Here is an 11,089-nt window from a genome sequence, read left to right as displayed (position 1 = left end):
TGTATCAGTCGTGTGGATGAAGGAATTGAGTGGTCTCTCAGTGAGTCTGCAGATGACACCAGACTAGGTAGAAGTGTTGATCTGCTCGAAGGTAGGAAAGGTCTGCAGTGGGATATGGACAGGCTGGATCGATGGGTTTAAACAAGATCGAGAGGTTTAAACAAGGCCAACCGCCGGGTCCTGCTTTTCGGTCACAAGAACCCCATGCAGTGCTACCGGCCTGAGGCAGAGTGGCTGCAAAGTTGTCCATCAGGAGAGGTCCTGCGGGTGCTGACAGGACGTTTCCCATGGTGTGGCTATCCTCCGGTTGGACAGGGGGCGCCGGGCCGCTGCTAGGAGGGGCCGCATCCCGCTACTCCCTCGGTGTCTTTAGCCAGGGAGCTCTGTCGGGGGGCCGAGGCCGGGCCGAGCTCGACAGCAAACGGGGCTGGGCGGAGGAAAAACAAGGGCCGGCGGTGCCTCCCTGGACTTCCCGTGCCCCGCGGTAACCCGAGCCTCATTTCCTGGTCGGGACTCTTAAAGGGGCAGCCCCGGCGGTGGAACAAAGACCATCGTCCTGCCCGCGGGCCGCCAGTCCGCCCCCACCCCGCTCCCCACAGCGGCGTCCGCCCACCCCGCTGCCCGGCCCGGCGCTGGCTGCCGGTACCGGTGAGCGGCGCTTAAAGGGCCCGCCCGACCCTGCCGCGGCACCTCGCTAAGTCAAATGACACTCCATAAGATGACGCGACCCAGTCGCAACCCTCCAGCCTCCGCTCCGCTAGGACCGGCCCGCATCAGCAACTTGCCGCGCCCCTGCCGCGGGGCACGGCCGCTGGCGAGGAGGAGCGAAGGCTGGACGGCGGCGGCCGCCATTCGTGCCCGCGGTTGCCTCCTACCGGAACGGCCCCTTTAAGGGGCGGTGCCAGTGCCGGGAACCCACGTCAGTTTCGGCCCTGAAACTCCGGATCAATGAGAGACGTGGGGCGGAGCATAGGTCCCGGACAGGCCTGGCCCGGTCCCTGCCGCCTTTCGGTTTCTCTCTTCCAGGAAGGAAAACAGCGCCGAGAGCAGGGCCGCGCCGCAGCCCCCGCCCCTGCTGCTGCCCCGCTCCGCCGCTCCGCCGCTCCCCCGCTCCCGCCTCTCTCCTCCCCTCGGCTCCGCTCCCCGTGCCGCGCGCGCGTACCGGCTCGCAGACGGGGCAGGGAGCGCGCGCGGTCACACGCGCAGAGCCACAGGCGCGTGCCGGGGGAGAGGCGGGAGCGACTGCGCGGAGCAGCGGCGCTGAGCAGGGCACTCCGGCGGCGGGGCGCGTCTCCCCCGACCTCCCGGGCGGCTCTGCGGGCCGCGCCGTGCCCGCCGCCGGGCCATGGTGGCGGCACTAACTTCCCCTTGAGAGAGACGGGCCGCGCTGAGCCGCCGGGCCGGGAAAGGAGCGGAAAGTGGGGAAAGCCCGAGAACTTACCGTCCGCCCGCGCCCGCCCGTCCCGCCGGGCGTCGCCGATTCCCACCGAGAGATGTCTGAGACTCCTGCTCAGTGCTTTATCAAGGTAAAGCCCAGTCCCTCTGTCCCCCCTTGTGTCTGGCCGTCCTCTATCGGCGCGGTGTCTCAGGACGGTGGGCGCTGCGTTCAACCTGGGGTTATTTGGCCGCAAGACCTGGTTATTGCTCTTCCTCTTTGGCTTGTTGGGCGCTTCTTTCTTCATTGTATTGATTTGTTTCATCCGCGCGAAGTGCGGTCATGGGTTGTGGTGGGGGTCGGCCTCACGTCTGTGGGGTCAGCAGCTGCCCCCAGCCGTGGCAGTCTGGAACGCGGAGCACCCCGCGCTGGCCGCCGGCCCGGGGGAGGCGGACACGGGGTCTCAGCTCCCGTCGGTTGTCAGCGCCGTGTGTCTGCCCTGGGGGGACACGCACAGCAAAGCCGCCGCGTCCGGGATTTCACGGCGTGGCTCTTCGCGGCAGGAGCCGGCGATGCGATGAGCGCTTTAAAAGGAGTTTCGGAGGCCGGCCCGGCCTGGGCTGCCTCAGGGCTGGCTGCCCGAGGTTCCCCGACAGTAACTTCACAGAAAGTTTCCTGCCGTCAGGGAGATGCAGCTGCTGCTGCTCCCACCCGCAGTGGGTTGTCGGGCTTGCGTTCTGGGTTTTTTTTTGACTATTTTGTTTAATGTTCGCATTATTAGCATTTTTCATCACTGCATTTACTGGCGTGGCTTGCTAGTCAGCAGTTAGGGCAGCCAGGGCTGTGCAGCCTGGGCCCCACACTGCCAGGGCCCCGGGAGTGTGTTTCCGTACGGCTTGTCCTGGTGGAGAATGGGCTGCCCCGTAAAGTTTCTAAGTGGAAGTGGTATGAAGCTGAGACAATGGGAACCAAATTGAGTTTCCTTTTTTGTCCAGACCCTTCCTCTAAAGGAAATTCCCGCTGGAAAGAGTGCTTTCCTCTCTGCTTCCCTTACTCCTCGGTTTTGTTTCAGTCATGCATTTTCTTCAGGAGCCGTTTTGCCTTATTGCCAGCTAGGAATCTCCTACCTGCTTGCAGCTAAGAGTGCTTTAGCAGTTGTCTTTCCCTGCCTGGGAGGAAAAATTGACTTCCAGACTCTCTAAGGGGAAGAGTCTAGAATAATTATTCAGCTTAAGAGCATGACACTTTTTGTCTGCTTGTCGTACATGTGTATGTTTACTCTGGGAGTCTTGCAGCCTATATGGTGTGAGCACGATTTGAGAGCTTCTGTGTGTATTTTCTCTTGTTGAGTTAAACGTGTTTGGGCCTGTGTCCCATGAAGTCTTGTGACTTAGACAGTCAAGTTCAACTTTTCATGGACAAATTGGGTACTGAGATATTGTATGTGTGTTACAGTATGGCAATACTAATGCAGGCCAAGTGTGTACAATTAACTGAGCAGATCTCTGTGTGTGAAATGGATTAACACTGCTGTATTTTCTAGTAAACCCTGTGGAAAGGTAGGTTGTGTTCTCTGGGCAGAAGAACACAAGCAAATGTCACAAAGCAGTGTCATATGAGTTGTCTTGCCTTGGCTTTAAGTTGTCGTTTTGAAAATGCGAGGCTTCTGCTCTCACTGAAGCCAGCAACACCACTGGCCTTGATTTCAGGATCCATAAAACTTCCCCTGCCCTCATGGAGATGTATTACAGAACCATAGTCTAAGAGATGAGCTCCATATCAGGAGAGATGCAAGCTTTCGTTTTGAAATGATGAAACCCCACATTTTCATTGCATGTAGGCAGACATTATTTTTTTAATAAAGCAATCAATTCTAAACACTGTGGTTGGAACTTGCTTTTATTTTTTAACGTGCAGCTTGTTTACATGCTTGCTGCCCCTTGCACTTATCTTGGAGGACTGAAACTCCTATTACTGGTTTATCTGGTGAAGAATAGTTTAAAGTACGGAAAGTATGTCTGTTCAAACAAATGTGAGATTTAAATGATAGCGTTTCTTCCCTGGTAACACCATTCTGGCTAACTTTCTCTTCAGGTTTTCTAATATCCATCCAGTCAGAGGTGGTTGTGATCAGCAGCTGGATTCAGGAGGAGTTGTTTAAATGGTCATACGAGTAGGATGGAATATTTCTTCAGCCTACCGGGCTGGCTTGGAGCATGAGGTCGGGGTGGAGGCGCAAACTCCTCACCGTGCTCCAACTTCTCTGTTCTGAAAAGCAGCCAAGCGTTGGGCTGCAGAAGTGTCTCTGAGTTTCGTTAGAAGCCAGTGAACTGGAAGTGGTGGTGCTGCTAGATATATTTGGTGTTTATTTTTTTTTCTTTCCTACCCCAACATAAGACAAGGGTGCGTGCAGTAAATGCCACAGCAGCTGGGGTGATGAACCATGGAAGGCTTCAGCAGAAGGAAGTGAAGGCTAGGGCTTTGTTTATGCTGCGGCTCCTCAGTGCGCTGTGTCCCTTATCTCACCACCTGAGAGATCTGTAACAAAGTTTAGGAGAACTTGGAAGTGAAGTTTTGACATATATTTAACAAGTGGTAATTAATATAAACTTGCAACAGTATCTCAGTTCTTGTCAAGTACTTATCAGTATGTATGTGTGATTGTGTATTGATACGTGTTTGCTTTGTAGCGAGTATGTGTGCTTGCTCACATTAACTCTTTCTCCAAGAGAGCAGAAATCTAACACCTAATACCCTGATCTTGCCAACATTTGGGTGTGTGCTTGCCGGGCTGATGGCAAGCAAACTCATTGTGGCAAGGAAGTTAAGTGTGTGTGCAAAAAGCTTTAAAGCAAAGGAGAGAAATCATTGATGTGGTCCACAAAGTAAGATCTTGGGGGTCAGATAGGACTGTGAAGGTTGGATGCTCAGTGTTGATTACAATTTAGAGCATCGGTTTACTCTGCATGGAGCATGAGGTCGGGGTGGAGGCGCAAACTCCGCACCGTGCTCCAGCTTCTCTGTTCTGAAAAGCAGCCAAGCATTGGGCTGCAAAAGTGTCTCTGAGTTTTGAATCTATCTGGAACAGGCTGCCTGGAGAGGCTGTGGAGTCTCCTTCTCTGGAGACTTTCAAAACCCACCTGGATGGATTCCTGTGCAGCCTGCCCTGCGTGATTCTGCTTTTGCAGGGGGAGTGGACTGGATAATCTCTGGAGGTCCCTTCCAACCTCTAATGTTCTGTGATAGGCTTTGACTTTGAGACGAGTTAGGAAGGAATGTGTGGTGTGACTTCCTTATTTGGATACGTTGGGATGCCTATGTTGGTAGTAAATTTGTTCCTATGATCCTGGGCCATAGTAGTTAGCTGATAGGCCGTCATTAATTGTGCCATGTCGTTGGCACTCCCTCCTCACTATTGGCAAGTGATGCTTACAGCCTCACCTCTACTCCCTCAGATGGGACAACTGAGGCACAGGGAGAGTGTAAACATCTTGTCAAGGGCTCACATGAGAGCAAAAGCACAAAGGAAAACAGGACTGAAGGTATGGACACAGGTGATGATTTTGTGATTAATTGAGGTCCATGTGGTGATGAATTCTGTTTAAAAATTCGCCTGGAAGTTTCAAATTGTGAGAATCTTTCTTCTTTTTCTTTTTTTTTTCCCCTGGAATACCTGGAGGATATTGCCATGGTGTCACATATGGAGGCTTACAATTAATCAAGCAAATAGAAAGATCCCAAAGGCACAGTTTAGTTTGTTTTCCAAATATGTGTGGACCTGGCACTTTCAGTTGCTTAGTCTAATTTTTACCGTGTGACCCTACAAACAATTGTGCTGGCACAAGTGTGGAGTTGTGGGGGGACTCAAACTGGGATTATGGAAGGAGATCAGCTGCTTCAGATCTCCTAGACCAGTGCTTCTCCAAGCCTGGGCTCCCTTTCCTATGCCTGGCTGATGCTTGATTAGAGTGCTTCCTATGAGTTATATTTCACAGCTGACTCCAGTGGAGATTTAATGCAGCTTTCTCTTACAGTCAGCTGCATAGAGTGGCCCTTGTGATTGAGTGGACACCCACAAGTTCAACCCAGAACCCTGTATCTTGAGGCCTTGTCTCACTGGTGCTCATTTTGGATTCAAGGATGTACTTTGTAATCATTTAAAAAAAGGAAGGAAGGAGTGAAAAAGGCTGAATGTGTAAGATGAAGGGCAGAGAATGAGCATAGTGTTTGAGCTTTCAGTCTTAACTGGCTTCCCCAGATTTACTTCGTTTTTAAGTAGTGCTTTATGTCTCCTAATGCTTCATTAATGCAGTATTTGCAAAGAGCTGTCTCCCACTTAAAGCTTTCTGTGCTGAGTGACTGTTCAGCACTGCACATCCAGAATCCTGCTGCCCTTAACCAAGGCTGAGAATCTGTTGGTGCAGGTTATGTTCCTTAGTATTTATTAGCAAACTCATGTACTAAGAGGAGGGAGCCTTTTGTTGGTGTCAGTGACAAAACTCATTAAGTTCGGTGCCTGTAGGATTGAATGGGAGAAGGCGGGTGTTTAGAAGTACGTACTATTTAACACCTGATTAATCACTTAACTCCTTGGCAGCAGCTAAATTTAATCTCTCCGAAGCAAAATTTTACTAACAGTGTCCCAATTACGCACTGGTCATTACTATTCACTGTGTCATTACCAGATAAGTCAGTTTCCTGGGAGGTAACCCATTAAAACGGCAGCACCAATCTGAAATGCCCCAATTAAGCAGAGGATACTTCAATGGTAATTTACACATATATTGCACCTTGCATCTCAAAGTGCCTTTTGGAGGGAGGTGGCTGATAGAAATGATAATGAGCACGGAATGAAATCCTGTACAGTTAGACAGAAGTGAGCTTGCTGCTTCTCAGAAAAGTTATCTGGGTCCTTGAGTGTTTTCCTTCTGAAGTTTTCCAGCAGAAGCTTTCCTCAATAAACAGCTTTATGTGTGAAAAGAGACCTAAAGCAACCTGTGCTTTTGGCCAGCAGTGTGGTTCTGACCTACAATCCAAACTTTGGCTGATATAAGGGGGTTTATGCATGCATTTGTTTTGAGAGTTGTGGTTCAGTGCCTTCAGATGGGCATCCCAAGGGAGTCAGCAACTCAAAAGCCAGTATTTCTGAAAATGTTTGCTTTGGCCTTTGCTTTTCTTATCTGTGAAACAGGCATAATATAATAATGAACTTGCCTCTGCAGGGCAGTAGTGAGGCTTAGTATTTGTAATTCAGCATGCAGAAAGTTGTGTTTTTTACAGAAATCAGTGTTAGTGATCTGATTTGCTCCTGGTTTTTTAGTTCATGCAGTGTTTAGAGGCAGGGGAGTGCAGCTGTTGTTTGCCTCTTGTTTCTGTGGTGCGAATTCCTTACGTTTGCTAAGCAATCAGAGTAAGGTATAGGTGGCTTCACTGTGACACAATCACGTGTGGACAAGGTGGTCTGTCTGTGCCTACAGCCCATGCTGAATGTGGCTTGGGGAAAGCTGACTGCATCGTTCAGGTGTAGCTGTTCTGCCACAATCCTGCTCTTGGCCCAGAGCAGGAGCACCTGGGAGGGTTGGCAGCCAGATGTGGCTGCCAGAGCAATCCCCACTGCCACCCCCTGACCACCCCACCCTTGGCAGGGCGCCCTGCAGCTGAATACAGAGCAGGCTGCTACTCCGTTGTACAAGGCATTCTTTTCCTTTGAGGGTAGGAGGGCATCCCTCTGTTACATCAGGTAGGCCTTTGTCATCTGACAAGGGGGACGCACTGGCAAGGGCAGTGGCTGGTGGTCAGCTGCTAGCGTTGTCACAACAAATAATTTTTAGGTCTCAATGTGTCCCTGTGCCTTTTGAGGGGAGGAGACCACCCAGGGCAGCCCATGAGTGGGATATTCCTCTAGGCAGTGGTGAAGAAGCCAGACACAGCCCAGATGTGTGCTCAGAGTCAGCCTAAGCAAAGAGACCAGACAGGTCACCAAAACTCCTGTGCCTTTAACGGCAGAGTTGTGGCAACCGATTGCTGCTATTGTAGGTTATTTTTCAGGTCTACAACCCAAGCCAAATTTAGCCCATGTTGGTTCTGGTGTTGCTGACTTGTCTTCAGGCAGTGTTTTGTTGGAGCACAGAGGACAGCTACTTTCTCTATCTACTTCTTTAGTAACATATGGAACTCAAGGCAAGATTCTGTGATTATACTGATTTTTATTTATTAACTTTTCACCTCCAAAAGTACCACTACTGGCAGAAGAATAAATGCAGAAAACTCCAGTTGAAGTTTCCCTTCTTTATGGAATGTCTGGACCAGCTGTAAGTAAAGGATATCAAAACGAGTTAGGGTTTTCACTGATGGTATTGCATCTCTTCTGTAATGCCATGAAGCTCCCAAGTGAGCTGGGTACAGCAATTAAGGAAAGCTATAAAGGATTCTTCATCTAAAATGATTTTCCAAAGGTTATTCTCTATTATGCCAGTTTCTTTCCTTCAGTGTTGCTCTTGTACAGTTAGCAAACATTGTCCTGGATAAGGACAATCTGGAGAGAAAATGGGTCTGAAAGAGAGAGAGAGAGATTCTTACTGCTGTTATTTGATGGATCCTTTGCATGCAGAAAGAAATAGCACTGTAAATCATGTTAAAGATGTGAGCAGTGCCAAGAGCAGCAGTATGATTGCAAGAGTTAAGTGTCAGTACAACTCCACAGAAATACTTTGGATGTGACAACCAGGCTTTACATGTTAAACTATTAACAGATGGCCAATATTAAATCCAGAATTTGGATGTTTAAATTTAAAATACAATTAAATAGGAACAATGGGTTTTTTTTTTTTTTTGTGTTGGGGTTCTTTTTTTGAGGCTTTGTTGATTGTTTGCTTTGTGGTAGTTTTTTTGTTGTTGTTGTTTTTGGGGGTCTTTTTGGTATGTGTGTTATTTTTTAATTAGCTCAGGTGTGGTCTTACAATCTTGAAAATTCTTGAGAGTTTCATCTGGAGGAAAACAACTTCTATCCAGTAAGAAGCATCCTTAAAACTGATGAAATGCAGCAGAGAGTGAGATATCTTTATATAGTTTGAGTTTCAGCAAAGTATGGCTGAAACAACTTTTCCATTGTGTGTTCAATGTGATCCTCCAGCATATCTGTGAACAGAAACTAGAGATGTTTTCTAAATGCTATGGAATTCTGTGGAAATCCATGAGCTTGGAGTTCTACCAGATAAGTGAAAGAAATGAAACTACCAGAGATAGGTAGTACTAGAATTTGGAGGCAGATTTGTCCACTTAGGAGGGCCACAGCAATACATTCAATATTGGCAAACCACATTTTCCTTCTCCATTTATTCCTGAAAGGTCTTTATATCAAAGTGGTTTCTGTGATTGAGGGACCAGTGTGAAGTTCTAGTGGCAATTGTTTCACCTTGTTCTGTCTTGAACAAGTTCTGACCTCCTTGCTTGCTCTGTGCTTTAAAACTTCAGCAAAGCAAAGCCTTCTCAGACCTGTCCAGGAGTTGAGGTTAGAGATGCTAGGGTGCAAGGAACTGGAGGCTCTGTGGTGAGAGTTTTGGTCTCAGATATCACTGGAGGCTACCAGAAAAAACATTCCCTGGCAGATGGATCCTCCTTGCCACATCTCTCACAAGCTGTTTCTGATGTTTCCAGCAAGCACCACTTTGTGAGACTGGCTGCAGCTTGAAGCCTGCAGAGTGGTGGGGGTAGTGCTGAAGGTCTGTTGTCATCTGTGCCACTGCCTTTCTACCATGGTGGTTCTGTTCTCAGCAGCCTCAACCCAGCTCCAGGCGACCCTCCAGTTTAGAGCACCGTTATGCTGGGTCAGGCAGTCTGGTGTAGGGACATTTAGGTGGCAGGTGCCCAAGTGGGGCTGGGCTGTGAAGGTGGAGTGATCGACCCACCATCTGCCTGGAGGTGAGGAAATGAAGGGCTGAGCTGTTTTCACAGAGAGCTGAGGATGCCATTCATTCCTGGTAAGTCCCAGGGTGCCAGGAAGAGCACCAGGCTGCAGGAGCAGGAGTGCTGATGGGTGTAAAAGATATTTCTCAGTTGGCAGTCTGAGTGGTTGTGTCACTGTAAAATGGCTTGAGCAAATGGGTTCTTTGGAAGAGGGCTTGGGAAGACTCTGGGAAGTGGCTTCCAGGGGAAGAAGGTTATGGGCTGTAAAATATTTTATGACATGTAGCCTGAAATGTATATCACACATTGCACAGTAAACACTGGGCTCAGACACACTGCAGATAGTCTTAGCAAACTAGCTTACACCAGCTGAGTCATCAGAACCCTCCATGACTGACCCTGTGCTGTCTTTTATTGCTTCCCAAGTGGGACAAATGACAACTTCTTTGAAACCTCAGAATAAGAAGAGAGTGAATTAATAGCATATGCTGAGCCAATTAGTGCAGCCAGCTGAACCACATTGATGAGTAGTGAAACTCAGTGCTGCAGGATGCTGTGGAGGCTAAAGATGTAAAGAGAGTAGAGGAATACATGGAAAATACTAAGCCTGGCATCCTGTGTGGTGGAGAAGCACCCTTGTAATTACTCAGGAGAAAGATTACTTTTTCTGTCTATTAAGCCTTTCCTGAAACAGAGACTTCTTGTCTTTTGAGGACAAGATCTAGGCAAAACAGACTTGCACTGATGTCTAGGCATCCAGATGCTTCAGTGTAAAATCTTGCACCCTGGAAGGCTCATCTCAAGTGCTTGTTACTCTCCTCCAAATTGTTTCCTAAGTCTCAGCCCCGGCAGCCTTGATTTCCAGAACGCTAGTTAATTGTAAGTGGGAAGAGAGCTAAGGAAGAATTTGTTCGTGACTCAGATTACTGAAGTCTGGGTTGCTGGGACAAGCAAGAGATGGGCTTTGTTGCTTTAATTACCCAGATTCAAATGAAAGGGGGAAAACCCTTCAGAGAACACATGGAAGAAGGAATTGCAGATCAGCATTTGAAAAGGGGAAGTTTTCTGGTTATGGAGAAGAGAGGTTGTTTACTTCTAGGAGCCAAATGTGAGGTGACCTATGCTTTTCCAAAGGTCTCCCAGTTCCCATTATCACCCACCTGAAATGCGCTCCCCAGGCATTAACTCTTTTCACAAGTGTGACTGACAAATGATGTTCCAGCCAGAGCTTGAGCCACGGCCACAAGAGTTGCTGCCTTCAATGCCTGGTCAAATGCTGTGAGTAGTCACAGAACTGGCTCACTTGCTTAGAAATGCTGGCACTGGTGCATCACACTTTCATTTCGATGACCTTTTTCTTACATTTTTTCTTTTTTTTTTTTCCTTATTAAAAAAAACAACTCTTTTTTTTTTTCTTCTTCCCTTTTTTAAATTGCAGGCAGCAGAATGGATACACAAAATCAGTTCCAATATTGTTTTACATGTATACTTTTGCTATTTAAGTATCTGGATAGCCTCCTACAGGTTTAGTTAGGTTTTTATTTTGGAAAATAAAGAATTATTTGATTTGCTAGGTGATTGATTTTTATTTTACTTTTCTTTTTTCTTACATTTTCCATGCTGTTTATGGTAGACAAGGGCAAGTGTGGAGTCTTGTACTTGAGTAAGAACAATGCCACGTATCAGTATAGGTTGGGGACTGAGCTGTTGGAGAGCAGTGAAGGGGAAAAGGACCTGGAGGTTCTGGTGGTCAGCAGGATGTCCATGACCCAGCAATGTGCCCTTGTGGCCAAAAAGGTCAGTGGTACA

At 48.3% G+C, this 11,089-nt stretch overlaps 1 protein-coding gene across 2 annotated transcripts in view; it reads left to right on the top strand.

Moving 5' to 3' along the window:
* Positions 1–1,408: 1,408 nt before the first annotated feature.
* ETV6 (ETS variant transcription factor 6) overlaps positions 1,409–11,089 on the top strand; it is a 148,531-nt gene continuing 138,850 nt past the window's right edge. For both annotated transcript variants that reach the window (XM_064142300.1, XM_064142299.1), the window contains exon 1: positions 1,409–1,526. In XM_064142300.1, the coding sequence (XP_063998370.1) occupies positions 1,494–1,526 (33 nt within the window). In that variant the 5' untranslated portion in view covers positions 1,409–1,493. The remainder of the gene's footprint in view (positions 1,527–11,089) is intronic.

The sequence above is a fragment of the Pogoniulus pusillus genome, chromosome 4 (assembly GCF_015220805.1).
Source record: "Pogoniulus pusillus isolate bPogPus1 chromosome 4, bPogPus1.pri, whole genome shotgun sequence".
Taxonomy (NCBI): Eukaryota; Metazoa; Chordata; class Aves; order Piciformes; family Lybiidae; genus Pogoniulus; species Pogoniulus pusillus.
This window is presented reverse-complemented; position numbering and strand designations above follow the sequence as displayed.